The 20,315-nt window shown below is 37.6% G+C and overlaps 1 protein-coding gene across 3 annotated transcripts in view; it reads right to left on the reverse strand.

The window, feature by feature from the left end:
* Positions 1 to 20,315, reverse strand: part of AGO2 (argonaute RISC catalytic component 2) — a 65,814-nt gene that overhangs the window by 8,160 nt on the left and 37,339 nt on the right. For 2 of the 3 annotated variants that reach the window (XM_010584198.1, XM_010584200.1), the window contains 7 exons: positions 18,997 to 19,181; positions 17,147 to 17,306; positions 14,741 to 14,831; positions 13,375 to 13,569; positions 12,111 to 12,245; positions 10,600 to 10,701; positions 9,572 to 9,771 (listed from right to left, as the gene is read on the reverse strand). In XM_010584198.1, the coding sequence (XP_010582500.1) occupies positions 9,572 to 9,771; positions 10,600 to 10,701; positions 12,111 to 12,245; positions 13,375 to 13,569; positions 14,741 to 14,831; positions 17,147 to 17,306; positions 18,997 to 19,181 (1,068 nt within the window). Of the gene's footprint in view, positions 1 to 6,117; positions 9,194 to 9,571; positions 9,772 to 10,599; positions 10,702 to 12,110; positions 12,246 to 13,374; positions 13,570 to 14,740; positions 14,832 to 17,146; positions 17,307 to 18,996; positions 19,182 to 20,315 lie in introns of those variants that run through there. The other variant, XM_010584199.1, reaches the window with a different exon arrangement.

Consider the following 20,315-nt stretch of genomic DNA (forward strand, 5'->3'; position numbering starts at 1 on the left):
GAGTCAAGTACACGGCAAAGAAAGATGTGCAATTTTACATATACTGGCATGAGTGAAGCTTCCTCTATTCATGGATTTAAAAAACAGGAAAAGCTGATAAATACAGAATAAAGTCCACATTAAATGTATTTTTTTTCTGACAGGAAATCTAACCTAACAAAGCAAATACAAAGAGCACCAGCCGGGGGATTAGAAACTCCCAAGCTTCCTTGCTGACCTTTTCACAATTCATGCTTGCCAAGCACGCTCAAAAACCCATAAAATGGCCAGAAAAGTGTAACTTTATATTTCAGGGACAATTCCTACGCTTGCCCAGATTAGTAAATATCTGTAATCCCTGCTGATGATTTTAGTAGTTATTCCAGCAGGTATTTTAGTTGTGCTTAGGGGCTGGGGGGGGGGCGGGGGCGCAGACAACAAACAGTCAAACTAAAGCAGGCCAGCGCAACAACACATCCAAAGTGGGGAGGAAGAGAAAACCTGTGTACTCATAACATGTAAAAACGAACATGTGCTTTAATACAGATTTATAATGCAAATACTAGGCTCTTCAAAACAACATACGTAGGTTGGTTGGTTGAAGAGTAGCCACAGGTAGTTTTAAGATGCAAATGCTGAGGCAGTCCATGGACAAATTTAAAGCAATTACTCTTTTGAGGATTATTTAGATGGGAGGAAGGGAGAAACCAGCCTTCACCTTGTGCTGTGGGTCCACTTTCTTAGCACTGCCACAGGCAAAATTCCCAAGACTAGTTCTCGCCAACCTCTCACACCTCCAAATGCAGCGAACACCCCTGTCCTTGCTCCAAACCAAGTCCAAAGCCCTCTGATACGGAGGGCTGAAACCAGAAGTCAACTTGAAGGAACTGCCTACCAATATTCCCCTTTTGGGGAAGGGGCTGACGGACACGTGTGGGGTGGGGGATCTGCAGGGGGCTGTGCCACAGCTCTGGCTGCACTCAGGGGCCCCTCACAGGGAAGCCAGAAGGAAAACCAAGAGAGTATTATTTAACTGTCACATTAACAAGTGCTTAATTAGCAGTTTTGCAAGAAAATGTTTCCCCTTGCCTCCTTATCTCATTTCCACAAGGGATGGGGTAGCTGGCACAGCGCTGATGGCATTTCTCTTCCATGTAGGCATGACAAGCACCTAACACGGGGCTTTTTCCTCACTTAAACTTCCCAATGCTCCTTTGGGTTTGCAGACCTAGTCTAGAAAGCACACAATGTTATTCTTGTCATTTTACAACTATATGCTCACAGAGAAGTGCATTCAGCATGCCTGCACAGTGAAGCCCCTTCCAGGCCACAGCAATGGCAATAGTGTCTATGGATCTATAATACAAGATGTAGTGAAATGTTTCCTGAAAAGCAGCCATCTAGCCTAGAACAAAACCCTATACGTCATGCTTTTGGAGGGAGCTTTGTTAAATTATAACTGAGAACTGAACAAAATTTTCAGGATTTTACCCCATTCAGTTATCAGTGAGCTTATTTACTCAGTCACTCACCATTGCTCAACAAGAACTGGCTTCCAGAAAGTCAGAACTTCAGCAATCCTCCCTGCCATCAATAAGCTACAGTAGTGTCTACACCCAAAGATTAAGGTAATGAAATTGCAGGTAGCATATAACCCCAGCAAACTTGCTTCTGAGATGCCAGCATCCGTAGCATAAAGCCCAGTTACTTTTAAATAAAAAATAAAAAAAGTCTCTAACACTGCTATGAAACCACACCAGCGGGTTGTGCTTAAACAGGTAGTATTTCTGTCAGCAGAGTGGTTAATTATAAAATGAGGAAGCTTGTCTGCATTCACTGTAAACAAAATAAGATGTATTAACACAGTTTTCTACAGTTTCATTTCAGGTCATTTAAAGCACCTTTAGTCTGCGTGCACTTATTTCAAGGTTGAATTATGGCCAAAACTTTGCACATAACTGACACTAAATACTAAAATTGTGAACATACTCAAGTTTGGGGTTTGTTTTTGGTGTTTTCTTTTGTTTGGGTTTTTTTCCCCACTTTAAAGTTTATGATGATCTGAGCAAGGAATATAGTATTTTCACTGTTACAGTCTCGTGTCAACTTATCTAAAAAAATATGTTAAAAAAATATTACAATACATAATTTTTGCCTCAGATTCAAAATATATTTCAAGCACCTTCATGTCATTTTCAGCGAAAGCATGACATTTTTCGGCCAATAGCTAAAGTACAAAAACATTTTTCATCTGGAAACAACAGTATACAAACTCAGCAAGAGAAGGGACAAGTTATAGAGGGAGTCGCTGCTATCGAGTATCCCTGCACAAAAATGAACGTGCCAGGTGTGCAATTTGCCTAGCCATTTCTGATACCTCCTTAATACCTTGCATCAACACAAGCCACATCTACACCTTAGGAAGACAGAAGGAGTGATGACCAGCTGTCCAAGATCACAGTATGGCACCGCTAGTTCTCCAGCAAGAAAGAAAATAGTAAAAATACAGTTTGTTTGGGAGCATTTTGGCTGCTTAGTAGTAGGTTCACTTTAAAAATTAATTCATCTGCGGAGGAATACAGGAGGTAGCCTTTAACTGCATCTGCTTGCTAACTAAAGAATATTACAAAACCACCTTTTGTAGTGATTTGGCCAAGCCATTACATTCATATTATCACTTCAGGCAATGAAACAACACAGAAAAAGCAACTGGAACACACTAAATGAGATAAAACAGGACTATGTGCCACACCAAGCACATGCAAACCCTGTCCCCCGTAACTCTGGATTAAAACCATCTCAGAGGAATGCATCTTTCCAGTCGTTAACCCTCAGAAACAGGAGGTAAAACTTGCTGTTTCACATCCTAACGCTAGACGACGGGGCTGGAGTTTGGGTCTCTCCTGTCCCCAAGGATTACAGAAGCAAAAAGCAATTACTGATGGATAGGAGATCGATGGCTTTCTCAAGTGGGCAATCAGAGAGGCAACACTCTTAGTTCAGAGCATTAGAGCATCTACTTCATTTGACAATCCCACACCCGTGGAAGAACAGAGAGCAAGACATTGTACCTTGGATCCCAAAGCCCTATTATTCCACTAATTCTGCCACACAGACCGGTTCTTCTTCATATGATACAAGAATCAGATGCTGGAAGAAGCAAGGAAAACGCATGACAGCTACAGTTGATAGTCCAGATATTACACTAATGCTATTAGTGATCTGACGGTGATATCAAAGATTGGCATTTGAACGTTGCACAGACAACAAGCACACTGGTAGCTTAAAAACTGTCTTGTATCCTTATGGTGTGGGAGAAACGTGCATAGAGAAGAGAAGGAAGAAATACTTTATAAATACAGATGAACCCTATTTCCACTGTAATAAAGCAACTGTGCCCTCGGATTCATACCGTAATGCAAACAGAAAGTATAACAACATTTAAAATCAAAGCTCATATCTCAATACTGTAAAGTATGGCAGTATTCCTAAAAATATAAGAACAACAAGGAATGGTATCCACAGCATGTCAGTATTTGCTATACATAGCACTATTTACAGTATTTTCAAACAGCTACAGCAGATGCAAAAAAGAAGTCTTACAGTAAAAAGGGGGCTTAAAAAAAATAGTCAGTGCAATTACCTTGTACTTGAAGTTTTCCTTAGAAAAGACTGCATGTATGCATCAATAAGCATGTTACCAAACGTAGTATAAAAGTAAAAAAAAAAAAAAAAAAAAACAAACAAAAAACCCAAATTAACAAAAAAACCTACTGTCCTGCATTAGAAACTGAGAAAGCCATACTGGCAGGACAAATACACAAAAAGAGATGCTACTGTAGGAGAAGAGTATTAAAAAAATAGGAAAAAAATGTGATTTTATTACACTGGTATTGAGTGTGAAAAATACTGAGAAATTTTTTTACATTCCTTTATTTAATGTGTAAAAAATTTTTTTTTTTTTTTTTTTTTGTTTTTTTTAAAAAAGAGGAGTCCCTTCTGGGTTATTTATGCCACCAGAGATGCTTACTGGATTACGTCAAGAGACAAGTACGTCCATCTAAATCTCCAAAGGTCCCAGTCCTGCATTTCTAGTACTTATAGTCTTGAATAAGCATGACCTGGAGAACCAACCTGTTCTCACTTCAAAATATCAACATTCTTCCTCAAACAGAAACAACCTGCACATACACTAAAAAACTTAGAACAATCCACTAAATTTGGCTGGAGGGGTGTTAATGCAGACCTTCCTCCTATCCTTGCTTTCAAATGTTAGAGATTAATTGGCATGAGAAAGATTGGGGTTTCTACAGCTGAGACGCACACGACCACTGTATTTGAGGAATCTACTGCTGTGGTAAAGAAAACAGCACTGGCAGCAACACGCAAAGCCCTCCAGATCACAATCTTCTATTTAATAGAAAGCCTTTGTGCACATACACCTATGACTTTAGATAAAAACTTCAGAAGCATCTTAACTCAATTAGAAACTTCAGTCTTTTCAGAAAGTAACCTGGGCACACAAAAACCTAGCCCCCCCCCCCCCCCCTTCAAAAGTTTAAATTTAAAATCCTTGTGGAAATACTCTCTCTTGCCTTAGTTATAAAAATTATCTACTAACATCTGAACACGACTTATGTTAAAAATGGAAAAAGGCTGCAGGAGTTATTGATAAGAGTCAGAATTAAAACTAAACCTTCGCAACCTTTTTGCTTTTACAATCAGGAAACATTGCCTGGGGGCCTGGATGAAGATCAAAAGTATTTATTACGGATTTCTTGTTTTAAGCATAAGTTTCCTGTAAGTTTTCCATGCTGGCTCCAAACACAACACCTTTCCCTAACAACTGGGGTAAACAACAAACTTGCCCAAAACTTGACAGATCTAGAAACGAGGAAATTAATATGCCAAAGCTTCTGTAACATGGAAGATCACAGACTGTAATTCAGCAAGCCAAGAAGGGTTGATGAAATATTCTAACCCAAACTAAGCCAAAATAAGGAGTTCTAATAAAAACAAGTGATCTCACTCCATACATCAGTGCATATATATAAATTAAAAGTGTTAAGATTGCATAGGTCTATCTTGAATGCCAAACTCATATAAGGCAGAGACAAATCCACCTACTTCCAACATTTCACAATAGGATGTTTCCTCCTGAGGATCAACTCAGCTGTTTCCTGGGTGCTAGAAGAGGTGAAGTGGACACGTTATTCTATTCAGCCACTGCAGCAGAAATTTCCAAAACCAAGCAAACCTAATTATTGCATTATATTTTGTACATTTAAAAAAAAAGACAACTTTTAAGTATCTTCTGTTTGTTGATACTGTTTTTCACCTCCTAACAGGAGCATTTCACACTTGCTGCTGCTGGTTTTTGGGGGTTTGCCACAGAACCACATGCTTTCTGGAGATGTCCGGTCCAGCACCCTGCCCAAAGCAGGTCCAGCAAGCCGAGACTATGTGGGGACCTGTCCAGCCAAGTTTGAGCCTCTTGGAGGACAGAGATTCTACAACCAGTTTCAGTCTTTGAATATTTTTGTTTCAATAGTGTTACCATTTCCATAAAAAAAAAAAACAACAACCTTACAGAAAACTAAACCATAGCAAGCACCTCATTAATATCCGTTCATCTCCCAAGCACACTCCTTTAAAACAAAAGAAATACTGCAGTACTGGCAGTAGTCAGTTTGTCCATCACACTGGTCATGCTTGCAATGGGAATAAGATATTTTTGTCACTGGGGTGCAATTACTATCAGTTTTCAGACTGCTAAGCACCAGGACCGCCTGCACCGATGGCTAAATTCAAGCAAAAGGTCATTGCCAGAAACATAACGGAGAGTGAGAGGAAGGGATGAGGTCCTGCCCAGTGCTCTTCTGCAATGAGAGTCATGCAGCTCCTTTGCACAAGCTCAAAAAAAATAAAAACACAACTGCCAGAGGGTAATGCACATTTGGTTATTGCTGACCTGAGCTGCATAGTGACTTAGTGGTTATAACTGTCTACCTCAACTGTGACTTCAACAGCAGGAATGCGTGTGAGATAGAGACATCTTGAGCTTTGTGTTTACCTGAGATATTGCTGTTCTTACAAAACACATGGGAGGTAAGGGGGGGGGGGGAAGAGTATGGTTTTAGGTGTTCATGGTGGGTTTTTTTGACAGGACATTTTTGAATACGTAGTTTATATTAAAAATATTCCCAGAAAGATAGCTGCTGGACTTATAGCATGTTGTACATTTCAAAGTATATACTTAAATATTTTTTAGAAAAATGCTTTAAATTATTCACTAATTCACCACTTGCGGGGGTGGCAGGGTAGGGGAAAGGAGGGAGAAATCAAGCCATAAAGAATTAGCAGTATTAGAGGCTTAAAAAGACCTGTAAAAGGTAAAAATGTCCCTAGCCTGAAATGCATATAACCATCCCAAGTTCTTCATGCTCAGGGAAGGAAAGCTACACAAAATTTCTGTTCATTCCAACAGGATGCACAGACAACAGCTACGCTCAGATGAAGGGTCTGCCTAATACTCTTCTCACAAAAAGGAGCTGCAACGACTATTGCAGCCCAAAGAATACATCCTAAACAGGATGCAGTGAAGTCCCACAGTCTGCTTTAAAAGAAAGATTTGAGGTCAAGACAGATTCCACCCTCCTCGCCCTGTATGACCACCTGTGTAAGTAATTTATTCCAGATCTGCACAGAGAGGAAAGAGGAGGATGAATTTCACATCCAAGAAGTCTCTGCATAACGAACAGCAAATAAACTAAATGGCATCTGAAAATGGGTGATCTTTTTCCCATTTGTTAAGAATAATTCACATAAAAAAATATTTCTTATGCAGTACTCCGCCACATTAAAATCTTCACTGAAATATGAAACCTCTCAAGCAAACACACAGAGAAGTGCAACATACCCATCATGGAAAGGTTCTGCAGTTTAGCGGTACTTTAGGGAATGTATGTACAACCTGGCTGGAAGACAGAAAGGCAGACAATGCAACCTGGAATTTGCTTTCTGTTATACCAGCATAATCTAAAATCTGGATTTACATAACTATGACCAAGAAGGAAAATCTGACCCAGCAGCCTAATCACCAAATTAGAATAATACAAATACAATTAATGTATTAATAGGTTTTACATTGTTATTTCACCTAAACAACACTGACAACCAACACACTGCTACAAGGTGAAGATCTGAACTTGCACAAAGTTATGTACCTAAACTCTTGACACAGCAAAGGTTGGGCACTTTCTAGCTTATTCAACAGCAACTGGTTATAGTCTATCCTCTATATGGCACAGACCTCTGTATTGGTTAAAGCTACTCGCCCATCTCTGTGGCTAGAGGTAAATATATTCAAAACAGTGACTGAGCATCTGGTAAGAGAAAAGGGAAAAGACAAAGCAAAAAATCAGTGGAAGAGAATGAAGTTTTTAAAACCTGCCTCTTAGTATGTTATTTCAGTTATCCTATGAAAAAATAAACAAAACCAAGTCAGCATAAACAAATTTCCTGGGCTTTTTCCATTTTCTTCTAAACCTGCTTGTGGCATCATAATTAGTGCAATGGTTTACATATGTATTATGGTTTTTTTATGAACCCAGTGTGCAAACTAACAGAAGCGTTTGTCTAATAATTATCAGTTTTAATTAATGCTTCTCCTAAGAGAATGGCAAAACTCTCACATTTACTATGGACCATATGCATAATGAAGAGAGTTTCACCTCCCTCCATAAGTAAACTTCAGTTTCCTAAGATTTATCTTTACTGCATAGATTCTCTGACTTTTGTCTAAATTACAAACAGCGAGCCACTCTCCTCTATTAGAGCTCCTGCTTCACCAATATTCAACATATAAATAAAATATAATTGTTTTGTGCTTGAACGAAAGTAGAATGTTGGTCTTGTGTGCGTCTCTGAACTGCACAGGTAAAACCTGCTATGTTGTGTGCACGCTTAAAAAGCCTTTCTACAAACTGCAAGCTATACAATATACACTGTATGTATCTCTGAACTGTCACAAAGTCAGTTGCATATTTTTGCATTTGAATAGTAATGTCCCCACAATAAGGTTTTAATTTCTAAATCCAAAGCATTCTTGATATGTTAACAGAAGTATCATGAGCACTCCTTAGTAAATAAAAATAAATAATAGCATCTAGTCTATCACATTAATACTGTGAAACATATATAAAACTTACATTAACTCAAACAGTGAAAAAGGATTGTACTGTATTTATCACCACAGACCCGTATTCTTTAGAGACTTTGGAAAGTAAGTGTCACAGTCCTGTATGACAAATTCTAAAGTTAGCTGTCAGTATGATTTAAAAAAAATTCTTTACAATTTTTTTTTTTTAAATGGCACGTTTTCTTTTGCCAATCTAACTGGACCTATTAAAAGCTTAGGTACAAGTTCATTCTCTTAAAATTCTTTAGTCTATGAAAAACATTTTCAAATGCAGCACAATAAAAAACATTCAAGAACAAGCTTCAGAAAATACATTTGCCCTTAGACACACAGAGAATAATCTTTGTAAGACAGTTGAAAACCAGAATTCTGTCATTCTTTTGAAAATAAGAATTTTGTAAATGCATCTAGAATAATCAAGGCTTCATAAACAGTCAAAAAATGTTTTGCTTTCCTTTGTATTAAAAGCTAATTCACAGCATTTTAGCCCATCAAACTTTAGTATTAAATAGATCTTTCCAATTTATTAAAAGCAATTCAACGAATAGCAAACTGAATGAGGAGTTTTGTGGGTTGGGTTGTTGTGGATTTTTTTTTTCCCTAAGCCCTGAGATCACAGCTCTTGATTTAATTATAAAATATGGGTCTGTTTTATACCAAGCAGCTTAGAGATTTTTGGCAAACCACATTTCCAACAATAGTGGGGGTTGGTACAAGAATGCAGTTCATAATCAAGTCTGAAATTCTGGACGGAAGGCTTTCTTGCAAATGGGAAAGAAAAAAAATCAAGATGCATCACTCATTGCTGGCTGTCACTGTAGCTTGGGCAACTGTTGGTCTAAGTGCAGCTGGTCTCATGTGAATCCAACTCTGTATTGTACTGAGTTGCTAAACATTAAAACATGTCAAGCAAAGTACATAGTGCGCAATGTGTCCTGATGAACTTGAACTGCTTTAGCAAGTGCTTGATGATCTCTGCCATTACTCTGACCGGAAGTGTGGCTTCCTTCAGCACTGAAAGAGAAGGGAGGGTGGGGGGGGGGGGGGGGGGAGGAAAAAAAAGAAAAAAAAAAAAAAGAAGTTGGGGAGGAAGAGAAACCCTATTTAATCTGCCTCTCCTTGCATATAAAGTTTTCATATCATTCATTTCTTCTGAACAGAACAGTCAAAAGTTAATTATCCTTAAAATACCACTGAAGTTCTGAAACAGAAAGAAAAAGCACAGAAGCATACAGGAACATCTTCTGGTTTATTCCACAATATAATTCAGTGGTAAGACCAAATTTACCCTCAAACTGCTAACTGAGGGTACTACTGACCTCAGAATTAACAAGCCTACTTCCTTCCTGCTTTCTTTCAAATTCTGTAATAACTCAAAACTATGCAACTCACCTATCGTGTTCTTTATCCACCAGATGATACCTGGCTCTGAAGGCAACCAGGTGCGCGTAATATGCTGGTGCTGGGATGGAAACGGAACGAGTACAGCGTACATATGTATGACACAGCTGGTAGGTAAGAATCTGCAGTTCATCTGAAGAGAAACGATTGTCATCCCAGAGGACATGGTAATGAGAAGGTCTGCTTGTTCCCTGAAGGCAGATCACACAGGATGTCAGCATTTCAAAAATATCTCTTTAAATTTCCACCTCTGTAGGTGAACTGTAGTATAACCAGATGCTTCCTCAGAAATCACATGTGAGCAATTCTACATACTTCAGCAAATTTTTCCTTTAAAAAGGCAAACAACCTCCCTCCTTGCTCCCCATATAACTAATCCCTTTGCATTTTTGGATAGGATTGCATTTTCTAGAATTTCATCCCACTTACTGAAATTAAATGATCTTATTGAAATGCACTTTCATCTTGTGAAACTTAGATCTGACCAAAAGCCATCATATAAAGTACCTTCAGGCAAAACATTAATAGCTAACAGCAAATCTAACTTGTGCCCCGTTGAATATGCTTTTTTTGAGAGTATTACATTTTGATTTTCAGTACTGTTGTTGTTTAATAGCTTCTGTTTCTGACTGGGAAGAAGAAATCACAAGAAAATGTGGAACTACAATAGTACTGCCTAAATTTATTTGTTGTTTCTGAGGAACTGGATGCACATTTAAAGAGAATTTAATGCAAGAGGCAGCTATGTAAAATAGTCCAACTACCTTGCTACCATCCAAAGCAGTACACAGACAGGAGAGAAGCACAATAAACTGAACGCCCAAGGTGTGCTTCGTAACCGCTTAGTTTCATTATTTCTTTTAGATTTTAACAACAGAAGAGCACTGTGGATGGCACAGATGAAAAGCCAAAATACATAGATGGAAGTTGTACCATTTGTCTTCTGGGCAAAGAAAGCAGGGAAATACCAACAGCCAGTGTTATCTTTGAAAGTTACCATCCCACACAAAATGCTGTACCTGAATACCAGCATGACTACACAGGTAAAAGTCAAACTCTGATGGATGGGTGATTTTTGTGTCCACTGTGGTACCAGCTGGAATGTTTCCACTTTTTCCAACCTGTGTGAACAGAAAATGCATATATAGTAAGGCACACAAAGTTTTTTCTTTTCAGCTGTATAGAAAGGAAAAAAAAACACAAGAAAAAAAAATCTGTAAAAAGCAGTAAGTCAAGAAAGAATGAGCAAAACTGAAATTTTGTTAAAACTGAAAATCTGGAGCATCTTTACAACAGAGGAAAAAAAGACAAGCTGCAAAATCTTCTTAGAAGTTACCTACAAAGATTAGCTTTTCTGATTAATGTAAAAAGAATTTCCTGCAACTGATTTGTCAAATTCTTTTCATCTTCCCATTCCAGGGCAGGTTATTCCTCTATAACTTTTCTTGCTTATATGTGAAAGAGGACAATCCATAGTTGTAAGACAGGCCTCTTCTTCCCTCAAGAACACTTTACTTCAAAGCAGAACTTAAAAATACTCTTTACTTTAAAGCAATTTAGCAACTGTAATCATAGCATGTTATCGATATAAAAACCACCTTCCTGTCAGCATTAGAAGTTATTAATTATTACCTTGAAACCTAATGGGCTTCAAATGCTCATACAGAGAAGCCTGACAGAAGGAAAAAGAACATGAAAAACCCTATCTGTGAACAGAGGTTAGGAACTCTTCATTTACAGCAATGACTCCATCCTAGACTTGGGGAGACTCCTCTCCACCCAGAAACGTGGATCAAATATTTCTACATGTACTTCACATACATACAATAACAACTATGAAACACTCATAAACAATTCAAGATGTTCAATACTACAAATAATGTGTTGTGACATTTGATATGCCCAAATCGAACTCCACCTAAGACACTAGACACCTAAGATAACTTAAAGGTGGTGTTAACAGAAAATAAAGTATTCTTGAAGTGTAGGGTTCACTTTACCTAACAATTTCAGTGTCTACTGTGCAGACATCTACATCTCAGCTGGTAATCCAAGAGTCACTCTGTAGTCAATGGCAACCAAATTAGTGAACTTCCTAGCACTAGGATCAGATGAAAGGTGTCTTAAAGTGTGTTCGGAATACTAAACAGATCTCCATTTACAACGAAGAGTGCCTGAGGTAACTGTTCCAGATGTAGACATCTACATTATAAACCCTACACTACTCAGATCAGTCTCAACCCTTGAGGATCTTGAGACAGTAAAAAAACTGAGAAGAAACCTGAAAACTTTGATGAACTTAAAAAAGGATGGACAGACTTGTTGAAAGGCACATCCTGCTGACGTTTCATAAAAGCTTCTTGCCACTTTATTATATGGGACAGAAAATGAAGGTTTTCCTTTCCAGGCAGAAAGATCTCACCTACTATGTTATGTAGTTCTTCAAAGAAGACTTACTGCTTAAATAAGCAGTAAGTAACAGGTAACTTGGCTGCCTGCTAGATACTTGCCAGTCACAACTAGAACATACCCGTTCATTTTTATCTGTACAGAAGAGTCTGGTGTGATGCCTTTTCTGCACAACTATAAACGTAATTCCAGGCTGGTAATCCTTTTCTAGTTTAATGCATGCTTCTCTGATAGCCAGCAATTCATGATGGAGAACCTGAATCATAAACATAAAGATGTATGATAAGTATGAAAGATAAGAGTAACCTGTAAGATAGCTATCATGTTCCTTCTTGCATTGTCAAGAATAATGAGATGTCAAAGCATGCACGATCAAACCTTAACTCCTTCACTTAATGAGAACAAATTAGATCACCAGTTTCCTGAGCCAGGCAAGAGCTGGTTCCATATTTGTTCAGCTCCAAGCATGAGGCTTGGACTAATAAGCTGTATGTCAAAGTCTTTTTAACTGTCAAATACAAATGAACATTTAATTAGGCTGTTGAATATACAACAGCCCAATTATTTTTCAAACTAGTACAAGGGATAAAATCCAGAATTGCTCAACTGCATGCTCTTTCCCAGCTTTGTGAAGTCTCATGCAGGACTACAGGCATCAATAAAAACTGAGAGAGAGGGAAGTGCAATAAACCAAAAAGCAATGATTTAGGATGTGGGTTAATTATAAATTAAAAATTCAGTGAAAACCAGTGATAAATGGGAGAAAATATCAGAAGTTCATACAAAGATTATTTTAGTAATTCAAGTTTACTAAGTGACCTTTACTCCCTTCCCCTTGGATTCTGAGAAGTTGACTAAATTCTGTGTCTTAATTTACATATAATAATACTGGAAAGGAAAGTGTATGATAGTATCTTTAAAATATATAGAAAAATATTTCATAAAATATAGTACTTGTAAGCAAACAAAAAAAATACAAGAAAGTATTTTTTGAATTTTATCGGGAATTAATTCAAAGTGAGAGTGTGAAAAAACAGCATTTATTAATCCTGGTTAAAAAAAGCAGGAAAATTAGCTTACACTTAGTTTTTCTTTATTGTCCAAGTTCTATGGGATACAGTTTGACTAATTTATCTTGAATTGGTCACAGATGTTGAACATACTCAGGTGCTAAAACTATACTTTATAATTTTGCAAAGGGAATATTTTAAAGGGGAAAAGCATTAAATATGAAAACACTTTCCCTGCTCTGCTTGGTTAGAATCTAACAAATTTGTTGAGGGAAGATTTGTTGAGGGTATACTTCTTTTCGTAACTCCAACTACATAAAACTACATTATTACCAGAAAACTATATAATTAAAATCTCAAAAAGAAAAATATAACCTGTTGAAACTGCCCCTCAGAAACACCATCTCTGTAGAAGATTATACGAGTTGGTTTAAATCTAGTTGATTTGTAGAACTGAATAAGCAACTCCCTGACCATGGCAGCCAAATCTTGGATGATTTCTTGGCGGTGCTGCTGGACCCGAACAGTGGCACAGTATCGATTAGGATGAGCATCCATACTTCCTACAACCTGTTGAAAAAAATGCTTAGTATCAAACCAACCTTAAAAGCACTTTAATAAAGGTATTTCATCGAGATAACCGCACTATCTTTTTAACAGTATCTTGTAAACTAAGGGGTTGACCTAGCAAAGATGTAGACAAAATCATAAAGTGCTTGGAAGACCTTTGAGTTTAGTCTACCTGTGGCAACATAGCCTGCTTAAAGAGAAAACTTATTTTAAAAGACTAATTTCCTATTTGTACCTACATACAGTTAAAAACCAAATACAATTTGGAGCAGTGATACCATGAAACCATAGATTTAGTTAGGACTGCAGCACAGGAATTTGAACTCTTGAAGACCAAGTCGCTCTCTGACACACTGTGGATGAATCCATAAAATTGAAATGGTGAGGCACCACAGAAATATCCACACCAAAGAGACACTGCTCGCCAAGGGAAGGGATTTTTCTGTTTATGAAACATCAAAATTCGTATATTGTAAAAGTGGCATGGGACTTAAAAAATAATCAGACAAACAAAAAAAAATCAGAATTCCATATGTCAAATGTCACAAGTAAGCACATCTCCACCTGGTCTTCCCTGGACACACGTGCGCAACATTTTAAAACAGGTATTTGTTTATTTAGCACCACAGGCTAAGATACTGAACATACTGTCACCAAGGATCTTCATTTATTAAATAAGCCAGAGCAGCCATTACAGGTGTTTGACATAACGCAAGTCAAAAGCCATTCCCTGTACTTAAGGAGTACCTTTCCAAGAGATTACTGCATTTTGTGTTGTCAGGAAGCTTGAATCCCCCAAAACCACAACTGAGCTAGCTTAGTTCCCTATCAGTAACAGATAGATTCTTACCATTTTTAACTGCTGAAAAAGCAGATTTAAACATGCACCAGCTCATTACAGGTTGCTGACAAATAACAGCTAATAGAAGAGCTCCTCTGTGTATTAATAGCAGCTCAGGCATTTTACAAGCTAATAACACACATTTAAGTAATTAGTATCAGAGCAAGCTCTCCAAAATTTCATTAGATTCCTGCACAAAAATTATTATAATAATACTATAATTAGGCAATCAGGAGAAATGGACCACAAAAGAACTGAAAGTAATAAAATGCATTAGAGTTGAGCAGCAGGAGAGAGCAGGGGTTAAAGATCATTATACAATTTACTTACTGCAGCAATGGAAGGTTTTTTTCCATCTCCAGCTGGCGGATGAGTTACATCTGCACCAAGGAATATGACAGGCTGTTGAAATACTGGTGGTCTGATAAAGAGAAAGCAAGTTTGTAAAAGCAGCAAGGCTTACACTTAATAAAGTGCATTATAACTCAAGTAAATAGCACTCTATGCTCTTGCAGTAAATTAGTCAACAATTTGCACTTGATCAGAGTTGGTCACTCATACTGTGACAGTAATTAGAAGTTCTGATTAGGGTTCTCATACTAAATACTTAGGCATATTTTTAAAGCATAACCAATTGCTGCTTTTCATTAAAAGTGAGTAAAAAAAAAAAACCACCAAGCTTCTTTTTTTTTTAACTTGGAGAATTGCAGCCTTTGTTAATTAAACCATAGAAAAGAATAACAGTTGATTCCTTACCAACAAATGGCACCTGAGAAAATTAAACGACTGTGCTCATATACAGATGCTACAATTTCATTTCTGAACAAAAAACTAGCGTTGGTAAGGAAATACAAAAATTGTGGATATCATAGGTTTGGGGTTTTTTTTTTAAACTATGCTTCAAAGTTTTAAACAAACCTTTAAGTTAAGATATTGATCCACTGCATCAAGAGTGGAACACCAACACACTACATTGGAAGTTTTAAGCTTCAACTCTATTCCTCAATAAAACAATTTTAAATAGGAAATCTTAGGCCATGAGAATTTTTTGGTGTTTACGTGGGTGTGTGGGGGAATGGTTATGTAGACAGATTCAGCTGTTTTCAGACCTTCTCTGAAAAGGAATTTGAAGGTAATTATAACGATGTAACTTAGAATGCAATCATACAAATAAAAAGCTGTTCTATTCCCATCCCCTCAACCAACAGAAAATAATAAAGAGCTCTGTTTTAAATACCTCAAACCTGCACTTTTTCAGAACACGTAGGTGTGTGTAGTTGTGCCATACTTTTCCACCCCTTAACTCCATTTTCATGGATGCATCATTTATTGGTATAACAAGCAGAATTCAACTTTCTGGCCACATTGTTGTCAACACATGCCACTTAACAGAGACTTTATGTTTATAAATCCAGCATATAACTACTTATATGGTGTGTGTTTGTTTCCACAGCAGTATCTTAAACTCCTTTTCGAAAAACAAAAACAAAACCGAAAAAACAACAGCAAAAAAACGCTGCGCCTTTTTGAAATGCATGCTCTGTAATACAATGATTTTTTAGTTGCTTTAATAGAAGTCTCCAACAAGCACATTACCCAGGCTGGGTATATTTAGTTCAATAAACAGAATTTAACAAGATAGACAAAATATATATCCCTTCTGATAACGTGTTCTTTTTTTCCCTCCCTAAGTACTTGCTGGATTATTTTTCAGCAGCTGCCTTCTGACTAGCCTAAATACAAAAGTGAAAATTTCCTTATCTGTGCAAAACAGAATGTTGACTTCTTTGAAACAGGCTCCCAAGAACGATGTAGCAGGTTACTCCCTGAGCTCTCTCCACAACTTGAAAAGCAATGATTGTAAAAACACCATCTTTTTAGTGACTTACAAACCTAGTTGTTCATTTTGATTAAAGTAACTTTATATATCTTTATGCTAGCCTTCTCTAGCCTGCAGAGGTAAGACAAAACAAGCTGTATTTTGTTCGTTCTTTGATTAGAATTTCTTGTCACTGATTTGTCAATAAAATTCATGAAAAGTTTCAATTTAAGAACATTTGTTTTAAGATGATACACAAACCAAATTTAGTCTTTTACAGCAGGGTCTCTCCTTTTTTACAAATAACAAGATACTTATTTCACTCCCATTCACCTATATGCAGGACTTCAGTGACATGTCAGATACAGAACTCAACAGTATCAAAGTAACTTGACAGAATACAGTCACAGTATAACTAAGACTTATCAATGTAATACTAATAAGAAATTGCAAGGTAAACTGGACCTGGAAACCAATTAAGAGTTTTCTGCTCCCAGCTTTTGGTTTTTTAAATGCCTATGTAAGTTAAGACATACCCTCAACAAAATGAAGAATCTTGACCACAATTAAATGATAAAGGAAAAGGCACTACTATTCAAGATGGTCTCTATTTGTTTCTGAAAACTCACAAGCAAATAAAGTATTTTAAACTTTTCATTCAAATGAAAGTTGTATACTTCAACGGTCAGATTGCAATAACAATATTTTTATTACAAATTTCAACTGGAACAAGTATTCCTCTCCAGTCTTTGTAACTTAACTTGCAGGACTATCTATTAGAAGCCAAAAGATAGTTCATCTGAAGAGTCGCTTATACTACCGTGCTATGACTATAAATAAAAGCACCGAGTTATCTTAATATGACACACATTCTCTTTACAATACAATACCCTCTTCTTCTCTGAAAGATGGCTTACCTTCCCTGTGGCAGTAAAATATTATTTACGCCTCCTAATTTGACATTTATTTTTAAGCAAAGGTTAGACAGAGTTTGCGGTGTTGTTCTTTGCACATTTTTCATCTGAACACACTGTGTAGCCATTCCCAGCACAGTGTCACCAACACGCTTCACTTCCGCTGCAAAACAAAGAAAAAACAAAATATTTGCATATTGCAAATCAAACAATGTAGGCGACGTTAATTCAGTGATAATTAACTACACTTAAGAGTTTTAGCAGAGTGGTCATTAAGCTTGAAGAAACAAGAAAAAACCTAAAGCCCAAGCCCAACTCCAGCCTCCAATAAACCTCCTCCCAGTTCTGTACTGTTCCACCTGCCAACTGCGCAGTAACTGGGTCCTAAATCTAACTAAGGGCACTGTTGGCTTATTTTAACAAAGATTTTTTTAAAAAAATTACAAGAATTGTAATTTTAGAGTTAGTGTTTTATCATCAGCATGGAAAAACTTTTGGCTAATAAAGTAGGTAATGTGGATAATATTAGGAAGATGAGCACTTGTTTCATTATTAAACACTGGACTAGTACGCAAACTTAATAGTAACATGTTGAGTAATATTCAGCCAACCAGTTTATCAGTCCATCACTGAAAGTTTATCACTTGCATAAAAAGTGGCCAGTTTAGCAAAGGATGGCCCATGAAAACTCCAAAACAAACTCGTTAAGATCTGTACTATTCAAAAGGTTAAAACAAATCCTATTGTTACCAACGAAATTGAGACTTAAAGACTTGAAGAAAGCCATACTCTTACACTCAGGAAGAGAAGAAATTTAGGCTCCAAGACAGGGTCAGAGAAGATGAAACCCCCCTCTGGCAACAGGAGAGGGAAAGGGGCTTTTTGAGGAGCAGGGTGAGAAGAGGAGAAAAGACAAGACAAGAGTATGGAAGAGCGCAGGGAGAAAATGGAGATGATTAGAGGGGGCAGAAAGAACTATAATTAAAGATAATGACAAGGAAAGCAGATGATTGTGGTACCACATCCTCTCAGTGGTTAAGTAAAGAGTCCCCTTTTAATGCCAAGCAGGAAAGTGAAAATGTCATTTTGCACTGAATTTCTACTGAACAAATTAGAGACGAGCCACTTCCTTTGGAAGGCTGAATTCAAGGGGGAAAAAGAGGTACTATTTTGTCAAGATTCCTTTTTTAATCTCTCTTTTTATCTTATAGGAGATAATTTGGCGAAGAGAAATTTAGGAAATTATTTTCTGCTGTATTAAATTGGTGAGAGTGAGGGATGGGATAAAACAAATCTGCAGCTGCTTGGTAGATCTGAGACACTAGAGAATAGAGAGTCCATGAAGCTATGGGAGAAAAATAGTGGCTGGTGCTGCAATTAGGCAAGGTAAGTGAAAAAAGGAGGAAGGCAGGATAGGAAAATGAACAGTCTTGCCTATAGGAAGAGCTAGTTAGAACCAAAATGCATGGTTACATGGTTCTTGAAGTCATTACTTCTTCAATCACTTGGAATTTTCAGCACATAAATTACAGTAAGAATATTTTAATCCACTGCATATCAATTTCATCAATTTCACAAAAGCCCTGGTTTAGCTTTCTCACTCACAAACTGCATCTCAAATGCAACCAACAGGAAGAATGTGGAAAAGCAAATTAAAAGCATAGACAAAAATAATGAAAAGAATATAAAACATCACGCAGCACAAGAAGAAGAATAAAAATAATTTTTAGCCCATTTCCTAAATGGAATTTATATAGTTAAACCAGTATCAAACTTCTCTCATACAGATACTTCACCAAAAATACACGAAATTGTGACTGAAACACACATGCTCATGATTTGCACTTACTGACCATAGACTGGCGTTTTTCCTGGCAAAATTACTACAACAAGCTGCAGCCCAGTGTAAGTGTTCTTGAGATGTCTGAACATGGGCTCCACACTATCAGCTCCCTGCGCGTATTTACAGAAGCACGGCTGCCCCTGGATTGGCATTCCTGCATCTCTGGAAATTTTCCTCAGTTGTTCTGTAAAGGACCTAAAGGATGCAAATAGATTAGATTCTCACGTAGCAAAATCCATCTTGATTTTCATTCTAATTTTTAATGTAACAATCCTGTTAAACTTGCAGAGTTGCGCTGTCCTAAAACCTAGGAATTTACCCCAAATGCATCTTGAATTGACTGCACCTATGTAGTCACTGAAGGAAAGACGGGAAGATGAGGAAATACACTGTATAAATAACACCATTACTAAAAACTTCATTTCCAAAGCAAATTCCACCTTATTTGATATTTCTACAAGATACAGTATAAGCTACTTTTTGCAAAAACACTGCAACGATGATATTTTGGACAGCCCGCTCTACCATACTTCCATGTGGTGTCACAGTGCAGACTTATTGTCCTGGTTTCAGTTGGAATACAGTTAATTTTCTTCTTAGGAGCTGGTATAGTGCTGTGTTTTGGATTTAGGATGAGAATAATGTTGATAACACACTGATGTTTTAGGTGTTGCTAAGCAGTGTTTATACTAAATCAAGGACTTTTCAGCTTTCTATACTGCCCTGCCAGTGGAGGCTGGGAGGGCAAAAGAAACTAGTAGGAGACAGAGCAGGGACAGCTGATGCTAACGACCCAAAGGGCTACTCCATACCACATTATGTCATGCCCAGTATAAAAACTGGGGGAAGTTGGCTGGGGGTACTGCAGCTCAGGGATCAACTGGACATCAGTCAGCAGGTGGTGAGCAACTGTATTGTACGTCCCTTGTTTTGTATATTCTAGTAGTAGGAGTAGTAGTATTTTCCCTTCCTTTTCTGTCCTATTAAACTGTCTTTATCTTAACCCACGAGTTTTACTTTTCTCCCCCCCCATCCCACTGTGGAGGGGTGTGTGTGTGTGTGTGTGTGTGAGCAAGCAGCTCCACAGTGCTTAATTGCCAGCTGGGGTTAAACCACAACACCTGTAGAGCAGAGTACTTGGTGCGGAAGGGACCAACATCCACACTACATGTGTTTCTGGGACTTTTTTGTCCAGAGTGGCTGTAGTCTGGTGGGGTGGACTGAATGTCCATTATTGGCTGAAGCACATCCTCTAGTCCAGTTGGGGGGGGGGGGGGGGGGCCCCCCTTTGAAACCCCAACTGCCCCTTGATGGAAAAAATGGGTTGGC

This window comes from Haliaeetus leucocephalus, unplaced genomic scaffold, assembly GCF_000737465.1.
Source record: "Haliaeetus leucocephalus isolate CR32 unplaced genomic scaffold, Haliaeetus_leucocephalus-4.0 Scaffold953, whole genome shotgun sequence".
NCBI lineage: Eukaryota > Metazoa > Chordata > Aves > Accipitriformes > Accipitridae > Haliaeetus > Haliaeetus leucocephalus.